The 20,030-nt window shown below is 40.3% G+C and overlaps 1 protein-coding gene across 1 annotated transcript; it reads left to right on the top strand.

Annotated features, from left to right (window-relative positions):
• Positions 1–8,452: 8,452 nt before the first annotated feature.
• KIF2B (kinesin family member 2B) lies at positions 8,453–10,758 on the top strand. The gene has a single exon (XM_042916956.1). It carries the CDS (start codon positions 8,581–8,583, stop codon positions 10,645–10,647), a length of 2,067 nt encoding a protein of 688 aa, XP_042772890.1. The 5' UTR covers positions 8,453–8,580; the 3' UTR covers positions 10,648–10,758.
• The last annotated feature ends 9,272 nt before the right edge of the window (positions 10,759–20,030 follow it).

Here is a 20,030-nt window from a genome sequence, read left to right as displayed (position 1 = left end):
TCTAAAGACACTCTGTAGATAAAGCCTATAGATGTCATATAGATAAATCACAAGTTGTGGGTCATATAAAGCAGAAAGATTCAAAATGCTACCTAACACGTTCACCTTTTATCAGTCCTCAACATCTTCCATTAAGATATGGCTTATTGAATTCTTACTGTTAGGTCCTACGCAGCGTGTCACATACATTATCACACAGTCTTCACCACCGCACCATTGACATCAGTTACTGCCCATATATGACAAATTAAAAAAAAAAAACAAAACAAAACTGAGAAAGAGATAATAACTTTCCCAGTGTTCATATTTGATAACCATGATTCTTGTCATTTTTTAATGTGCTCTGACATATATTAAAATTATCATAAGTATCTATGTGCTTGTTCCAATTCAAGTCACTTTTTATAAATATCAATTTGTAAAGATTTTCTCCAAATTCCAGCTTTCTTATTAGTAAGATGGGATAAATAACGTCTACCCTGTTTACTTCAAAAGTTGGCTGGGTATGTTTGTATATGATTTGTATAAGCACTTTGTTAATAATAAAGAAATACTTACATATGGGTGGAACAGTGACAGTGTTATTAGCTTGCAGATAGAAGTTAACACTAAACTATAATCTGAATTAATAGAATCTCTGCATGATTAAGAATTAGTAGCGGTAATATTAAATACAAGCTTTCTCCTAGTAATATTTTAACAGTTTTCTTACATATAAAATTAATAAAAATTGATTGTGCCTCATTAAACCATCAAATAGATTAATATAATACTTCCAGTTTTTGGTAAATCACCATAATGGCTAATTTTTATTGGTTTGATAAAATTTATCTATATAATTAATGAGACCAGTAATTACAACTCAAAATAAAACCTGACAAAATTGATAATGTTTTCTCCCATTCTCTTTGAGATAGCTCTTTTATATACTATTATGTTTTAATGATGTAGGTAACAAGGCCCATCTCAAAGGTCCCATTCACAATGTAGAAATATTCTAGGACAACTTTCTGCCATTGAATGCATTTTTCACCTTCAAATATTCTCCCTCACAGAAGATAAATTTTCAGTGAAATGACATCAGAATTCATTAGAAACATTTAATTTTTTAACGTTTATTTATTTTTGAGACAGAGAGAGACAGAGCTTGAACGGGGGAGGGTCAGAGAGAGAGGGAGACACAGAATCTGAAACAGGCTCCAGGCTCTGAGCTGTCAGCACAGAGCCCGACGCGGGGCTCGAACTCACAGACAAGATCATGACCTGAGCCGAAGTCGGGCGCTCAACCGACTGAGCCACCCAGGCGCCCCTCATTAGAAACATTTAATGAATCACCTGTGTTTCTCTAATAGTTGTGACCATACATCATGCTACTAACACTCAGATAAAAGAAGGCTATAAGAATAAATTGCAGATATTCATGCATACCTATACTGAGTCAAATCTGGATGAAAACTGAATTTTGTACACAAGTTTCTTATTCAGATTAAAAATAAAATGCCTTATAGGTAAGGTAACACACTCACCTTGGAGAAATTAAAATGTGCCAAAAGGCTGAAGTCCAGAGTGAGGACCAAACACCTAATCTGTTTTGTGCAGACCATACATTGATCTCCAGTGCCCTTTACACTTGTAAGTATATGGAGGCATCTGTAGGCATCCATTTAACCCAAACATTTTCTCCAACTACATTTCATCATTGTTTCTGTATCATAATCCAACACAGAGTTCTCATTATTTACCAATTAACTAAAATGCATTCAAGAATCTTTTACAAAGTGGAAATAACTTTATCACCTTTTGAATGAAGCTTAACTGTTTGCAAATTAGAAATATTTTTACTTAATAGCCAGAGAATTGAGAGATTTGGTTTAACTCTTTCCTCCTCCTCTTCCTCCTCCTCCTCCCTCTCTTCCTTCTCCTCCTCCTCCTCCTCCTTCTTCTCCTTCTTCTTCTTCTTCCAGATGAGGAAATGGAATTTCAGAAAAGTGGTGTTTCTTGCTCCAGATCAAATAAGAACCAATGCCTAAGCTGACAAGCCCAGGTCTCTTTTCTGCATGCCGAAAGCTCTCTTATTAAAGTTCTGTGGCTTGCTGGTCCTCTTAACCACACTCATGACAGCCTGATAGGAGAAACAGAATAAACAATAGAAGAAGCAAACACATTAATTACAGAGTGTGGTAATAAAAAGCAACATATACGAAGTTCTTACTGTGTTCCAGGACTTGTTCTTAGTTGTTTGTTTGTTTGTTTTCATTTAACTTGTACACATTCCTCCCAGCACCCCTGTGAGGCAGATACTGTTGATAACTTTTGTAGATGAAAAAAAACCTGAGGCACAGAGAGATTACATAACTTGTTTACTTATAGTCATGGAACTAGGAAGCAGTGGAGTCAGGGTTCAAATCAAGAAGAGACAAAGACACACATCTGTTATGGGAAGGAACAGAATGACGAGGATCCAGTCCCAGGAAAAGCAAAGTATGCAAGTCCTTGATTCTTGAAAAAGCTGGGTGGGTCAAAAAACTGAACGAAGACTGGTGTGGCCGGAATATTATTTTTAAAAAGGAGAAGAATGACACAAGATAAGGGCAAAGTATGCAGGGTCTTCTTGATGCCTGGCACAAAAAGTTGAGTTTTTAAGCAGTGAAATGGAAAACCACTGAAGATTTTTTAAAAACCAGTTTGTAACATGATCTGAATTACATTTGTTCACTCTGGCTGAAAACTCCATGTTTGTTGAGATTTAACAATCGTGTGTTCATTCACATATCCATTCATTCATTTACTTAACAACTAATTGCTAAGTGCTGAGTTTAGCATACAGCCTTACCCAATATTTGCCGCACGCAATATCTCTTATTTACCAGATCAAACATACATTCACTAATAGCAAATGGTTATATCTAGAGGTTTCCCAACACTTGCTGAAACCTTATCACCTTGTATAATACGAGATACATGTCCTCAAAATATAAACCAATCTAGTGGTTATTTCTATTTAACCAACCAGTTGTTTAAAGAAAGTATTTTTCCTGAATCAACTGGTTATTTTGACATCATGCTCTATGCCTTAGAATCTTAGTGATCTTTTTTATTTCCAGGTATGAATATGAAAACCGTTTCAAAATGGTAAACATATGTTACTCTGACAGGCAGATACTAGGCTCCAACAGTGATAAGTAGTGCTTATCATGTAACCTACAGAGGTACGCCTGGGTGGCTCATCAGTTGAGTGCCTGACTTTGGCTCAGGTCATGATCTCGCAGTTTGTGGGCTAGGGCCCCGTGTAGGGCTCTGCGGCTTGGAGCCTGGAGCCTGCTTCGGGTTCTCTGTCTCTGTCTCCCTCTGCCCCTCCCCTGCTTGCACACACACTGTCTCTCAAAAATAAATAAAACATCAAGAAATTTAAAAAAATGTAACCTACAGAAATCACACTGAGACATAGTATAAAGCTAAAGATTTTCAATCTTGGTATAACTTTCACCTTATACACTTAGCCAAAAGGCAAAAGCGATCAAAAAGCATGTATAAATCACATATTTACTTCATGGTACACAACAGTTCAATTTCATATTTATTATATATCTACTATGTACTAGGTGCTATTCTAAAGCACTGTCAGAGATACAAACATAAATGGTATGCCTTCATGCTTACAAACTTTTGTTGACATGAGGTTTTGGTAGCATGCAATTTTATTCATGTTATTAGACAATAATCCCAAAGATTAGATTTTGCAACAAGTCTTTTGCAGAAACTTAAAAGTAGCTTTCCCAGTAAAACTGCATTGGGTTGCATTTGTTGAAGCAGGAATATCATCAAACATTCAAAACATCAAAAAAAGAAAGAAAGAAAGAAAGAAAGAAAGAAAGAAAGAAGAAAGAAAAAAAGAAAGAAAAAAAGGAAGGAAGAGAGAAAGGAATGAATTTCAATAGACCCTGCTACAGGTATATCAAAGGATTTTTTTTTTATTCACAGAACCATGGGATCATAAAATTTCTGAACAGAAAGAGACCTAGAGGGCATGTAGTCCAATGCTTTCTGGGTTCACAGTAATATAAGAATCACCTCGGGGGCTTTTTAGTAACATAGATTCCTAGGCTCTGTCTACTAGAGTTTGATTCAGCAGGTCTGGGTGGAGCCAGGCAATCTGTACTTTGTCAAAGATTCCCAGATGATTCTGATATACAGCCAGATTTGAGGACACAAATCTAGCCCAACTCCTGATGGATCGGTTATTTAAATCTGGTCTGCACTATCTTTCCAAACAAACTGTCATTTATCATTTACTTTCTACTTGGATATACACCAGGATAGGACCCTGACTCTTAGACAGCTGCAATTATCAGAAGGCTATCCATAAATCTGCAAAATGTATATATAATACACACATATAACTGTGCGTATATGTATATGTGTGTGTGCACCTAAATTATTTGTTAATATGTGTCTCCAAAACGGGGCTGTAAGCCCCATGAGGGCAGAGTGAAGGGCAATTTTCTTCAGTATTTCTATCACTTAGCTCAGACCTTGACATTGTTGTTAAGATATGTTGAATGTATACCTGATTGAATGAGGTCCTTCATTAGTTTGACCTGAGGTCTCCCTCTCAGAAACATCCACCTATTGTGCTAGTATTTATAGTTCCAGGAAACTTGGTAAGTCCCCGTTCCAGACACCAGGTATACAAACACAAGTGAAGCATTCTCTTCCCTTCTCTCCAGGGTCTTAATTACTGTATTTACCTAGAGAGAAAGATGCAGATACTTTTAACCAAAAATGGTAAAAAATGATTTTTTAACCAAAAACATGAAAAATAAGTATGGAATAAAGGTGGGAATTGAGAGGCAAATAATCTCATTGTGACTGGGGTAGAGAAAAGGAAGCAATGGATGTCAAGAAATGCTTTTCAAGAGAAGTGATGCTGAGGTAAGTCAATTTCATAATTGAATGTTCACACACCTTATCTCAAAGAGAACAAATTGTGTTCCTCTTCTTTTTAAGTATATATAGAGAGGTCTGTTCTCAACCCTTCTCTAGGACAAATATCCAAGTTCCGATGATTATTTCCCACAAAAGTATTATATATCCCTTATTGTTTTTTTGTTCCACGGCAAATTAACTTCAATATCCTGAATTGTAAAACTTAAGCCTCTAAGGACAAGGAATACAGCACATGGCTCTCAGGTTAAAGATCTGTAACTAAACTCCAAAGGCACCTACTTTGTTCATGAGTAACCTGATTTCTGTAGTTGTAGGTTGAGTTACAAGCAAATGATACTGATATGTACACTATAAGCAAAACCCAAGCCTCTCCCCTCAGCATGTGGAGTAAAATTGAAACTTGGAAGCTGAACAACAAATGGGTTTAAAAGGAGACACCGACAATTATTAGTTTAACCATCTCGGCTAACATCATAGATTAACTTCCGCAATCAACAGATATATAGGAATCATGTAAATATCCCCAGGTAACCAATGCTGTTTAATAAGCTGGGAAAAGATAGCTCTGAGTTGACGTCGTTGTCATAGAAACAATTGCCTATTAAATCAGTGAGAGGGCTAGAAAAATGTGGACTTATCACTTCTGGTTAAGTGCAGTGCATGGGAAAAATGAGACCATGTCAAAAGACAGAGGTACCTGCTGCAATGGTAAAATACTATTCTCATTCTAAAAGTTAATTTTCCCCTTGTTTTCTGAAGGCATATACCTAATAAGTTACCTGTCTACTCTTAAAACACACACATACAACTTTTAAACTGGAAGTGATAAATTCCATTTCTTCAAAGAGATTTGTGAAAATTTACTGAGCTCCTCTGAAGAACGAAATCAACCTCAGGTTGCATCCATATACTGGAAAAATACAGACCCCCAAGGTGATCAAACAAACTGAACAGCTGCTAGATGTCCATTAAAACAGTGCTCGAAAGGCGCTCATTTGATGCATTTCTCCTGGGAGGTTTGTATCTAAAATGAAGCTAGAAATCACATTCTGTCCTGTAAAGTAACTCTGACAGGCCCAACCTGGGAGCAGGTATGTAATTAATAAATGAAAATTACTAAGCTCATTTCCTATACTTACTTCCTTTCATAGTACCTTCTCTTGAGGGGGCTACACCTGATACTTGTTAGGCTTCTGAGAAAAAGGGGATTTGAAATAAAGAGAATATACCCAGTTGCTTGTCAGGCATAGGCTTCTAACAGGTATATAGAACAAAAAGTAGAAATGGTAAGCTCCTTGAGGGTAGGAATCTTTTGGAATAGGAAGTAGCATGTGGTAAGCATTTCATATAAATAGATTGCTTGGTTATATTCAGTCAAAAAATACAACGTCTCCAATCTTCAGTCTCTAATCTGGAGAAACTGTTCATCTACCAAATGGTCATTCAGGTCTTGGCCAAAAATGACACCGTAACTTGTATCTAGGCCTTTACGGTTTGACAAATGCTATATTTACCTCATTAGTAAAAACCCACAGTGTTTTCTTAGATGGACTGTTTCCTCAGAATAAATTCCACAAAATGAGAAGGGTATGGAGATGGTTACTGAATTCTGAATTTTGTTTCAGTAGATGAAAACGATACTGCTGCAAATGCAGTTTGAGATCCTAAGAACTGTCAACAAATGAGGAGGTACAGAGAGGCTATTCTAGTCTGAGAGCTCAAATAGTGATTCCCAAGGCCTGTGTTCCCAGAGCCAGCAGCATCAGCATCACCTGGGAACTTGTTAGACATGCAGATTCTTGACTCCATACTTCCTGAATCAGAATCTCGGGGGCAGGACCAGCAATCTGTTTTAACAAGCTCTATAGGTCAATTTCATGTACCCTAATATTGAGAACCATCTGGGCCAGAAATTAGTAATTTGAAAACATACTTTGTGTGAAGGACCTCAAATTCTTCAGTATGGCTCAACTTTAGACTAAATGTGGACAGTGGTTAAAGCTTGAGGATGTAAAGGCAGGCAAGATGGCAATGTGCACCATGTGCCCTTGTATGGAATTTGTGCTGTATCAATTAGGATGATGGAGAGCTACTGAAATGTTTGTAAGCGGGGAATTACTAAGGAATTAGCTGTCAGAATAACTCTAGGAGCAGCATGAGAAATAGACAGAGTCCCTGACTGGATGAGGCTGGCCAAGGAAATAGGGTTATAATTGGTTGGGAGATTTAACGATGTCACGGTTATAGAAGATTTCTAGAGGCAGGGAAAGGACAGTCTAACTCCACATTAGGATGGGCTGAGGAGGAGGGAGAAGACACACAAAAGCCTGTATTAACCAGTGGGTAGAGGCACCTGGGTGGCTCAGTTGGTTGAGTGTCGGACTTCGGCTCAGGTCATCCAGGAACGGGTTCGAGCCCCGTGTTGGGCTCTGCACTGACAGCTCGGAGCCTGGAGCCTGCTCCCGATTCTGTGTCTGCCTCTCTCTCTGCCCCCCCCCCCCACCTTAATCCTCAACTGGCCTATCTGGCAGTTGATGTCATTTTTTGTTGTTTTCAAGCAAATCATCCTACAGGAAAAAAATAATTACAATCTTGTCAAAATATATGTTTGCCTCTGATCCTCTCAGCTTCCTCTCCATTTCCCCTGCACCACCACCCCTCTCCCGAGCCCTCCCTCTGGCCACACCTCCACAACTTCTAAAGGACACACACAGGGGTAAGGAGCAGGTATTAAGATGAATTCTCTGTTTCCACCAAAAGTCCCTCTTTCCTCTCCAAATTATGGATAATGAGGCCAAAAGGGTAATGACTGAAGGAATGTAGAAAGGTAATTACTGAAATAATCCCCCAAATGGTGGTGACTACCAGAGCAGCAACACTCACGTTACAGCTATCAGAGCCTCCTGAAACGTGATAAACACCTCGTGTTTGCAAACCCAGATGCGCCTAAGGAAATGCCCTATTAGCAAACTACCACAAGAACGCACTACATGGAACTCATTTTGATTTTGTAATGAGAAATCCCATTAAAGACGACTATAAATTGTGGCGGCCAATGAGTTTCGAAGGGGGTGCAGGAGCGAAGAAGGATGGCAGGTTTGAGGGCCTTTCTCCGGGACCCTGTCCTTAGAAGCCCGTGATCTGCAGCAGGCTCTGCCTTCACTTGTCCCCGCTGATCACTGGAGAGTTGAAGTTGAAGGGCACGTTCACTGGTTCTCAAACCGAAGCCCTTAGCTTTGAGGCTGCAGGGGAGAAGGGACGTTCCTAAAGCTTAGGCTCAAGCGTCCATAGAACTCTTAGCCCACTCCCAACTCCGATCCCTATGTCCTCAGCGGTAAGAGAACATTTTTTTCTATTGTTTCTGCACCTAGAATCACCAACGCGCCCTCCACCGCCACCGCCCCTCCCACCCCCAGCTTTCATCTAGAGGCCCTAGGCTCTGCTGCCTCTTGTCTCCAACCCTTTGTGACGCCAGTGGCCCCAGGAAGCGCCCTAGTGCTCCACTCACAAAGGCAGGTGAAAACCACAGGTGCGTCAGTGCTCCGGGCGCTTCAGGCTGGCCTGGGCTCAGGTCCTGCCGCTCCAACCCCAAGGGCCCCCCAAAGGCGAGCCCTGACACCTCTATCCTTCACCATGGCCAGCCAGTTATGCCTCCCCGTCGCCCCTCGTCTCACAAACTTGAAACCCTTGATGCCGCAGGCGGGAGACGTCCAAGTGGGCATCTGCGTGGCGATCCAGCGCAGTGACGGGCGCATCCACCTCGCTGTGGTCACAGAGATCAAAAGAGAAAACGCTTGGGTCACGGTGGAGTGGGTCGAAAAGGGAGTCAAGAAGGGCAAGAAGGTTGACCTGGAGACCATATTCCTGCTGAATCCCGCGCTGGCCTCCGCTCAGCACCCCACGCCGTCCTCACTGCTGCCCTTGTCTCTAGCGCCCCCTTCGGCCATCGGGGACCAGTGCACGGCCACGAGGTGGATTGCGACCATCCCCCAGAAAAACGAAACGCCCTCAGGGGACAGCCCGGCTCTGAGAGTCCCCAGCAATCCCTGCCTGATGAAGCGGAAAAAGTCTCCCTGCCTACAGGAAATCGAGAAGCTACAAAAGCAGCGGGAGAAGCGCAGGCGGCTGCAGCTGCAGATCCGAGCCCAACGCGCCCTCAATGTCAACACGGGAAACCCCAACTACGAGATCATGCACATGATCGAAGAGTACCGCAGGCACCTGGACGGCAGCAAGGTGTCCAGCCTGGAGCCCCGGGAAGACCATCGGATCTGCGTCTGCGTGCGGAAGCGTCCTCTCAACCAGCGAGAGACCACCATGAAGGACCTGGACATCATCACCATCCCCTCGGACAACGTGGTCATGGTGCATGAGTCCAAGCAAAAGGTGGACCTCACTCGCTACCTGGAGAACCAGACCTTCTGCTTCGACCATGCCTTCGATGACACCGCCTCCAACGAGTTAGTGTACCAGTTCACCGCCCAGCCGCTGGTGGAGTCCATCTTCCGCAAGGGCATGGCCACCTGCTTTGCCTATGGGCAGACAGGCAGTGGGAAAACGCACACCATGGGCGGGGCCTTTTCGGGAAGGGACCAGGATTGTTCCAAAGGCATTTATGCCCTGGTGGCGCGGGATGTCTTCCTCCTGCTCCAAACTGCAGCTTATGAGAAGCTGGGCCTCAAAGTCTACGGGACATTTTTTGAGATTTATGGGGGCAAGGTGTATGATCTGTTAAACTTGAAGAAGAAGCTGCAAGTCCTTGAGGATGGCAATCAGCAAGTCCAGGTGGTCGGACTTCAGGAGCAGGAGGTATGTTGTGTGGAGGACGTGCTGAACCTCGTGGAGCTAGGGAACAGCTGCCGGACTTCGGGACAGACATCAGTCAATGCCCACTCTTCCAGGAGCCATGCGGTGTTCCAGATCATCCTAAAGTCAGGAGGGAAACTGCATGGCAAGTTTTCCCTCGTTGACTTGGCTGGGAACGAAAGGGGAGCGGATACTGCCAAAGCCAACCGGAAACGGCAGCTGGAAGGGGCGGAGATTAATAAAAGTCTCCTGGCGCTCAAAGAATGCATCCGGGCTTTGGGTCAGAACAAGTCCCATACCCCGTTCAGAGCCAGCAAACTCACGCAGGTGCTTCGGGACTCCTTCATAGGCCAGAACTCCTCCACTTGTATGATTGCCACTATCTCTCCAGGGATGGCCTCTTGTGAAAACACCCTCAACACTTTAAGATATGCAAACAGAGTAAAAGAATTAACTCTGGATTTAAGGCCCCACCATCTTTGTTTCTATCCGGTTGGACCTGAGGTGCCAAGGATGTTGGAGACTCACGTTAGAAATTCAAAAACATCCCTTCAAAGGGATGGAGTCATTAAAATACCTTGTATCCAGAGTGAGGAGGAAGAACAGGCTAAGCACACTGAAACACTGTTCACTCCATTAGGGGAGGATACAAGGACTTCGTGGAGGGAATCAAGACAACCGCCAGGGACCAACATCCAGGAGACAGCTGGTGGGGTAAACTATGATGTTGATTTTTGCATTGCCCAGTTATTGTCCATTTTGGATCAGAAAATAGGTATTCTGACTGAGATCCAAAAGAAACTGAAATTATTACAAGCTGACCTCCAAAAGAAGACCCAGTGTAGTGGAGCCAATGGCAAGAGGTCAGATCTGCAAAGTAATGGCAAGAGATAAGATCTGAAACGATGGATACACTGCTGTGGCCCCTACCTCTCTTATAAAAGAAAAAATGTCTAAATTATCTAGATATAAAGATCCTCCTGGAAGGCTTAAAACATCTTAAAATATGCTTGTCAGATATGTCCTCTTTCCTCTTCCTCTGTATTTCTGTGACTCGTTTACATTTTGTGGGATGTTGGAGTTCAACTAGGAACCACTTGCCTCCCCAGGGACATTTGGCAATGTCTGGAAACATTTTCAGTTGTCAAAACTGAGTTTGAGGCAGGGTAGTGATACTGGCATAGAGTGAGTAGAAGGCCGGGGTCGCTATTAAACATCCTACGATGTACCAGACAGCCTCCCATAACAAATAATTATCTGGTTGAAAATATCAATAGGTCCAGGGAGGCCTGGGAGGCCCTGCTGTAGAAAGAGCCTAGCTGTGATGAAACCAGATACCCTAAATGGCTGACTGGGAAGGCATCCCATTGTAGATTAAAGGGAGTAGAATTGGAACACACCAAGGGGTACACAATGGGGTAAATCTAATGATATCGACTCATGAATCTCTTTCTGTTGCACTGATGTGTAGATTCAAATGATTTCTAAGCTCTAGTCATAATGGGGAGTGGGAAAGGGAGGGATTTTCTTTAAGTGACTCTGCGTGAGAGAGATTTTTATTTTCAATCTTTGAGTTGAAGTTGCAAAGTACTGTGCTTCCTGAGAGTGATAAAATAAAGTGTGTGTGTGTGTGTGTGTGTGTGTGTGTGTGTGTGTTTAGCATTGGCTTTGTTGACTATGGTGTCTTTAAGCTTTTTTTCCTCTTACTCTTTGCCAAATTGTGTGCCTACATAATTCACATAAAAAGCTTTCCTCCATCAAATTAGGGTAAGCAGCAAGTCAACAAAGTGGTATAAAGGTTCTGGCCTGAAACAGGAAACATCCCATGAAGGCCTCACAGGTAATGTGGGAGATACCAAGGCCTTAAATCAACTGAATAAGGAAAAGAATTCCTGATTCAGTGATCACTAAGTCCATCCTTTTGGGAAAAAAATTAAAAGAGATAGAAACTAATCTGCAAATATAAATATAATAAGTACTCTAATACATATCTACCTTCAGCAAACATATCTATAAAATGCTATAATAAAATCATTAAGGATCTTTTGCTTCCAAGTCTCCCAGTTCCACATTCTTTTCTTTAAATTTTTTAAAGTTTATTTTTATTTATTTTGACAGAGAGAGAGATAGAGAGCAGGCAGGGGAGAGGAAGAGGGTGGGAGAGAGAGAGAGAGAAAGAGAGAGAGAGAGAGAGAGAGAGAGAGAATTCCAAGGAGGTTCCGCACTGTCAGCTCAGAGTCCAACGCAGGGCTTGAACTCACGAACCGTAATCATGACCTGAGGTGAAACCAAGAGTCAGATGCTTAACTGACTGAGCCACCTAGGTGCCCCCGAACTCCTTTTTTAAAGAATAAATTGGGATGATTTGCAAAGAGAGTGCCTGGTAGGCTGGGGAAACTTGGGGACAGAAAATGAGTGTCCAAATTCTGTTACTACCTTTGGCAGACATGACTTACTGTTTTCAAAATTTTTCCTCTTAAGTTGCAAAGACTTCACTGGCACTAGGGAAAACTGACACAAAACTACTATAGAGTAAAATAGTAATGTCCGAGCAAAAAACTATCAGTATAAAACAATTAGAGTCATCAGGAACATCTGGTCTTCAGTAACGAGGCAATATTATGGTCTTTAAATAATTTTCTCCTCTGCTGCTTTATCTGCAGGGGTGGAGTTGTATACTATTTAAAAAAATTTTTTAACATTTATTCATTTTTGAGAGACAGAGAGAGACAGAGCATGAGTGGGGGAGGGACAGAGAGAGAGAGGGAGACAGAGGATCGGAAGCAGGTTCCAGGTTCTGAGCTGTCAGTACAGAGCCCAATGCAGGGCTCAAACTCAGGGATGCGAGATCATGACCTGAGATAAAGTCAAATGCTTAACGGACTGAGACACCCAGGAGTCTCTATACTATTGTTAAACCAAATAAAACTTTGGAGGCCTGTCCTAGTTTAATACTAGATGAGCTTTCCTTCAAAATGAGATTTTTTTTTTAACATAAATTATTTTTGTATGCAATGAAAAAGTATGGAGTTAAGCATCTGGCCTGGGTTCCAGTTTCAGTTTTATTATATAAATATCTGTCAATTTTGGCAAGTCACTTAGTCCCACTGAACTTCTTTCTTTTATATGAACCAGGGTAATTATAGCACCTACTTCAAAAGATTGGAGGGTGGCTTTATTTTCTCCCTCCCTGTCCCCATCTTTTATGCCAGTGACTAGTGCCTATCATTGTTCTTGTTGTTGTCATTGTCCTTTTTCTACTATCATCTTCAACTCCACCCCACCCCTCCCCCCACCACCACTCCTGCAACACAAGTTTGGGGAGCCTACTGGGAGTTTCAGCACCTGATATCAATAACATCCATTTTTTCAATGACATGTAACATACAGTGGAGTGCACAAATCTTATCTATGTGGCTCCATGAATGTTTACAAAGTGAACACCACTATATCAACACCACTTATAGAACATAATGTCCCGGAAACGTCATTCCTGCCTCATTTCACTCTGTACTACCCTGCACCAAAGATAAGGATTCTTCTGACAAAAATCATCAAATATAAGTTTGCCTTCCCCCCCCCCCCCATATTTATGGGCTCATAAACTAGATCCTCTTGCATCTCTTATTTCAATTATCTATGACCGGCCTTTTTACATTGTTCTACATTGTTTCACTGCAAAAATACCTCATAATTTACAAATTTTACTCTTGATGGGAAATTGAGTTGTTTCTGTTTTAAACCATTACTAATGATGCTATGAACATTCTTACACACGTCGTTTGGTGCACATTTATATGTGAAGTATGCCTTGGAACGGAATTCTTGGATCCATAGTATGTGTGTATTCAGCATAATAGGTCATGCGCCTGGGTAGCTCAGTCAGTTAAGCGTCCGACTTCAGCTCAGGTCATGATCTAGTGGTTTGTGAGTTCGAGCCCCGCATTGGGCTCTGTGCTCACAGCTCAGAGCCTGGAGTCTGCTTTGGATGCGGTGTCTCCCTCGCTCTCTGCCCCTCCCCTGCTCATGTTCTGCCTCCCTGTGTCTCTCAAAAATAATAAAAACATTAAAAAAAGTTTAAAAATAAATAAATAAATAAATAAATAAATAAATAAATAAATAAATAAAACAAACATAGGTCATGCCAAGGAGTTTTCCAAAGAACTTGGACCAGTGTTACACAACCACCAGCATTTTATAAGAATGATGGGTCCTCCATATGCTTGCCTGCACTTAGTACTGTTATTTTATAAAATTCGAATTTTATACTATCTGACGTGTATGGAAATGTATCTCCTTACGTTTTTTTTCCCCCCTGATAATTAAAGTTGAATATCTTTATGTATGTTTACTGGCTATTTAGCCATTGTCTCCTGTTCAATATATGCATTCTGGATGCAAATTCTTCTTTAGATATATGCATTGGAAATATCTTCTACCAGTCTGAGGAATGCCAATTCACCCTCTTAATGACATTTTTTAATGATCAGAAGCTTATAGATTTAATGTTCAATTTGTCAATTTTTAAAATTTAATGGTTAAGCCCTATTTAGGAAGTCTCTACCCCAAATCATGAAAGTATTTTCTTTAGTTGTCTTCTAAAACTTATGGTCTGGTCTCTGACTGGAGCCAGTGCCTGCTCATCTGCCTCCAAGGCAGCAGCAGAAGGAGTTAGTTGCAGGACCAGAGCCAACTGAGACTCCATGCATAGGGTATGAGATGCCCTTGGGTCTTCATCTGGGACCACGTTTGGCAAATCTGCCATGAAGACATGGACTCGCCTTCTCAAAGCAACTCTCCTCAGTCATAGGTTTCACTGAAATTTCATAACTTCTGACCTGGATCCCAAAGTTCCCCAAAAAGGCATTTTTTGTCTGTGGATGGTTGATATATCACTGTTTATTGAAAAGGACAGGAACGCCTGGGTGGCTCAGAAGGCTAAACATTTGACTGCAGCTCAGGTCATGATCTCATGGTTCGTGGGTTCGAGCCCCATATCAGGCTCTGTGCTGACAGCTCAGAGCCTGGAGCCTGCTTCAAATTCTGTGTCTCTCTCTCTGCCCCTGCCCCACTTGTTCTCTCTCTCTCTCTCTCAAAAATAAATAAAACATTAAAAAAGAAAATAAAAGCACAGGAGCTGGGGACTTTCTATTCTCCCATCTTGCTCACCCTATGAGTCTTATCTCACCCAGAGTTCTCTTTAGGGGAAGACTTTACTGATTCAATGTATTTAGTGGATAGAATATGATTTAGATTTAATATTTTTTCTTACACAGTTTTAATAGGTTGTATTAATTTATTATCATAGAACTATAGTATACTCATAATCTTTAATGGTCATATTATTGGTTCCAAATTTTTCATTCCTGATATTGTACCTTTTTTTTTCTTAGTCAGACTTGTCATATATTTATAAGTTATATCAGTCTTTTCAAAGGAACAACTTCTGGCCACTTTATTTTCTCTACTGTTATATCTTTCCATTTTGTTGATTCCATTTTTCCTCCTTTGTATAATTTCCACTTTTTTTCACCTTTTTGAGCTCAATACTTAGACCATTAATGTGTCAGCTTTTTTGGGGCTTTTAATATTATAAATTTCCCCTACATACTGATTTATCTACATAGAGTAAGGGCATGTCACATTGATCCATAGTTCTGATTTGCCCTTAAATTTAGAGGATAGCATGCATCACATCTTCACTGAAATTCACCATCATGGAAACTTGCCTTCCGAAAACTATGAGCTTGCTAAATTATCTACTGAGTTTTTAAGTCACTTTTCAACTGTTTTCTGTTTTTCCCTTTTGAATATTGATCTATGTATGCACAGCTTTGGATTCAGCAAATAGCTGAAGGAGAATTTGCACAGGAAGTGTATGTCTCATTCCTCTATGCTCCCCTTTTCTCCAAAATCATTCCTGTTGGCTTGTAGGCCTGAACTTCCATCTCAGCCTCCTATGAGACTTGGTCCCTGTGAGGCTGCAGCAATATTTACTTGGCTAACACTCATTTGGTCTTACTGTTTTCATTCAAGAATCAGCAAATGCCTCAAGGGGAAAAGACAGCAGCAGTGAATGTAATGGCTATCTCAATGTAGTTGTCTTTGTGATTTTATTTTTTTTTTATAGCTTTGGCTTTTAGTCTATTCACAGAGTTATGCATCCCTTACCACAAATTTCAAACATTTCATCACTGCCAAAAGAAACCTTGTACCCCTCATGCATCACCCCTTAATTCCCATATCCCCAGCCCCAGGCAGTCACTAATGTACTTTCTGTCCTTGTGGCTCTCTGCAATTTTGACCCTTTTTGTCCTGCCTTGTCCTTTCATTATTGTATTCAACTTTACTGTGCCCTTGGTAGGATAGCTTGTTATTCTATCTTGATGACACTATATTTGATGACATAAATAATTATGCATTTTATACATGACATTGTAGACAAACTACATATTTTTAACAGCATTTTTTACAATAAGTTCTAATCAATCTCAACCAAATGAAAATTTCCATTCTATGTTGAAACTTAGCAAGTAAGGGAGAGCCGCATATCAAGATAGGTAACTAATGGCACCCATTGTTGGAAAGTGGATACAGGACAATGTTGAGTTTGTCGTTTGCCACCTAGAGAGATATATGTTAATTATTAATGAGCTTTTATCTGGTTTTTTGCTTACTCATTGTAGGTTTGGAAATTAAGGGGGCGTGCCTGGATGGCTCAGTTGGTTAAGTGGCCATCTTAGGCTCAGGTCATGATCTCTTGGTTCGTGAGTTCGACCCGCATCGGGCTCTGTGCTGACAGCTCAGAGCCTGGAGCCTGCTTCGGATTCTGTGTGTGTGTGTGTGTCTCTGCCCCTCCCCTACTCACTCTCTGTCTCTCAAAAAAATGAGTAAACGCCAAAAAATTAAAAAAAAAAAAAGAAATTAAGGGAAAATGGAAGAAATTCCTGAGTGCAATTCATCCACAGATCTTAACCTTCCTTAGCAACAGCTGTGTAAACAAACTTATTTATGTATGTGTATATATACACACACAGTTTTACTTATATAGTTAGATATTTTCCCCTGGATTGTTACATTCACATCTGTAGAACACAAAAGCTCTCCTTTAGTAAAACAAAAGACAAAACAAACAAAACAAAAACTAAAAAACAAAAAACAAACAAAAAAACACAAATTGCAGTCTTGCTAACTGGTTTTAGTGTATTGGCCTCTACTGAGTTGCCATTATTCCTTAACAAGTACACATTAATGTCTCCACCATTGCTAATTTTTTCCTGAGAATACATGTGGTCCTTGAAATGATCTCAAAACATGTAGCATAGAATTGAACATGAACATCAGAAAACAAGACATTATGTAAATGAAAAAAAAAAAACCTCAGAAAATTAATTGGGGTCCACTAAAAAGAGACTTGCTGGCTGTTCAAACAGATGTCCTGAAGTTAAAGAGGAGGGTTGTAAAGTAAATTAATGCCTTAACAAGATTGTTTGGAAAATGGCAGAGCTCCTAAAGTGAGAAAAATAAAATACTCTCAGTACTTTGGAAACATCCATTGGCACACAGAAAGTTGACACGCTAATTACAAGCTTGCATCTGTTAATTAAAGGAGCTTTTCTACATTCCTGTAGTGGACAAACTTATTTTGAATTGCTGCATAATCTTGCAATTAATAAAACTGCTTTTAAGATACTGAACTTAAGGTTTCATAATTTCAAATCCTCCTTCCCACAGTTAATCTATGGTAGTAACGTTTTACAGGATCATTCTATTACTTTTTCTCAGGGAAATTATTTTCAACGATCTACATAATAAAACGGTATGAGAGTCCTAGATAAATATTTATGTGTTGGTTCAATGAATAAGTGAGTTATCTTTTCTTTGAAGTTCGATTACTGATTTAAAATACCAAGTAGCAGAAACACAGTGTCTAGTATGTGTTTCTTTTAAAAATGTCAAAATTATCTGTTACTCAAAGTGTAGAATATTATCTTCAAAGCAAACTTGTCATTGATGAAGAATTTGTGTGATTCCTTTTATTCTCCAAAAGAGCAACTGCTGAGAGAAAACCTTAAGGCATCATTTTCCTGAAGTGTGATTGTTTCTTCCTATTCAGGCCATTTCCTTTCTAATCTTAAATAAAAGTAATCTCAGTAATTAAAAAGAAAAAAAAAAGAGGATTTTAATGGCTTAAAGAAGATATGGAACCAAATCAATGATTGGGGATAAAAATCGGACAGACCCAGGCAGCCTTCTCTATTTGTGTGTTTGAGGTGACCCTCAACTTGAATGAAGCTGTCTCCCAGGCAGAGCTAGAATACAAGGGCTTGAATGGTCACAGAGGAAACAAATGGAATAATTGGGAGGAAGAAAAATGGGAGAAATCATCAAAGCAACAAGTACAAAGGGTTTTACCCTGAACTAATTGAAAATAAAAGTTAACGACATGGTTCCAGTTAATATACTACGCTCAGGCTTATGTTTGCCATGAGGTTTGTGAGGACAAAAAAAGAGAAAACCGTACTGGACCACAGCGACTCTAAATTGTCAATCTTATACTAACTCTCATTACACGATTCTAAATGCTGAGATTGAAACCAAATGAGCTAAGTGAGCAACAATGCCAGATTTAGAGTCAGAAACTGCGTATAATTTCTTCACCCCCCCCTTTTTTTATATTTTAAGTTATTTATTTATTTATTTATATAATTTATTGTCAGATTGGTCTCCATACAACACCCAGTGCCTTCCTCCCTGCCCATCACCCACTTCCCCCCCCCCTTCCCCACCACCCCCCATCAACCCTCAGTTTGTTCTCAGTATCCAAGAGTCTCTTATGGATTGCCTCCTTCCCTCTTTAGAACGTTTTTTTTTTTTTCCCTTTCCCCTCCCCCATGGTCTTCTGTTAAGTTTCTCAAGATCCACCTATGAGTGAAAACATGATATCTTTCTCTGACTGACTTACTTCACTTAGCACAATACCTTCCAGTCCCACCCACGTTGCTGCAAATGGCCAGATTTCATTCTTTCTCATTACCAAGTAGTATTCCATTGTATATAATTTCAAGCTTTGCCATTGAGTAGCTATGTGACTTCAGACAAGTAATTTGACTTTCTGTATTCTTCATTATTCTTAAATCTTTTTTTTTAAAGTCTAGAAATGCAACACTAATTTCACAGAGTGATATTGGAAAATCAACATTAAAATGTTCAGTAAAAGATTTTATTGATAATCTTCTGGGATGCTAAAGATAGAAACATGGGCATATAATTATCTCTGCCTTTAAGGAACTTATCATTTAAATGAGGAGACAAAGCCTTGCACAACTGAGAAATACATTTAAAAAATGTGTTATCCTGGTATAAAAGGTACTATGGGACAACAGAAGTTGATGGTTAATTTAGCCAAAGGGGTATTGGAAAACTTCCAAAATGATCCACTCCTGAGTCTGGAATGATGAAGGAAGAAACTGGTAGATCTAAAATGAAAAAATGGGGGTGCCTGGCTGGCTTAGTCAGTTAAATGCCTGACTTCAACTAAAGTCATGATCTCATGGTTCATGAGTTTGAGCCCCACATCAGGCTCTCTGCTGTCAGCACAGAACCTGCTTGGGATTCTCTGTCTCCATCCCTTTATACCCTTCCCCTGCTTGTTCTCTCTTTCTCTCTCTCTCTCAAAAATAAATAAACTTTTTTTAATAAAATAAAAGGGCCACCTGGGTGGCTCAGTCAGTTAAGCGTCTGACTTCAGTTCAGGTCATGATCTCATGGTTCGTGGATTCAAGCCCCGCACTGGGCCCCGCGTTGGGCTCTGTGCTGACAGCTCAGAGCCTGGAGCCTGCTTTGGATTCTGTGTCTCCCTCTCACTCTGCCCCTCCCCTGCTCACACCCTGTGTCCCTCTCAAAAATAAATAAACATTAAAAAAATAAATAAAATAATAAAATAAAATAAAGTGAAATGAAAGAATAGATATTCAAAGCAGTAAGTAGGCTGAATTCTTTGGTATTAGGAAAGGAAAACCAGCCAAAAGCTGGCTCAACACCATCATTCTCAATAAAATGTAGGCTCTTTGAGAGCAGGGACAATATATTACTTGGTTTATATTTTTAGCATCTCACATGATCCCTGACACTATAGAAACTCAACACTCATGTGGGGATATTTGTATTTTCTGTCAGTTTCACCTAGCTAGGGTTGACGGAAAAGTATAGATCTTTGTTTTAAAAAAAATCAATATACTTTGAGAAATTATTCTGTCTAGTAGCAGAAAGTAAAA

This window comes from Panthera leo, chromosome E1, assembly GCF_018350215.1.
Source record: "Panthera leo isolate Ple1 chromosome E1, P.leo_Ple1_pat1.1, whole genome shotgun sequence".
Lineage (NCBI taxonomy): Eukaryota > Metazoa > Chordata > Mammalia > Carnivora > Felidae > Panthera > Panthera leo.
This window is presented reverse-complemented; position numbering and strand designations above follow the sequence as displayed.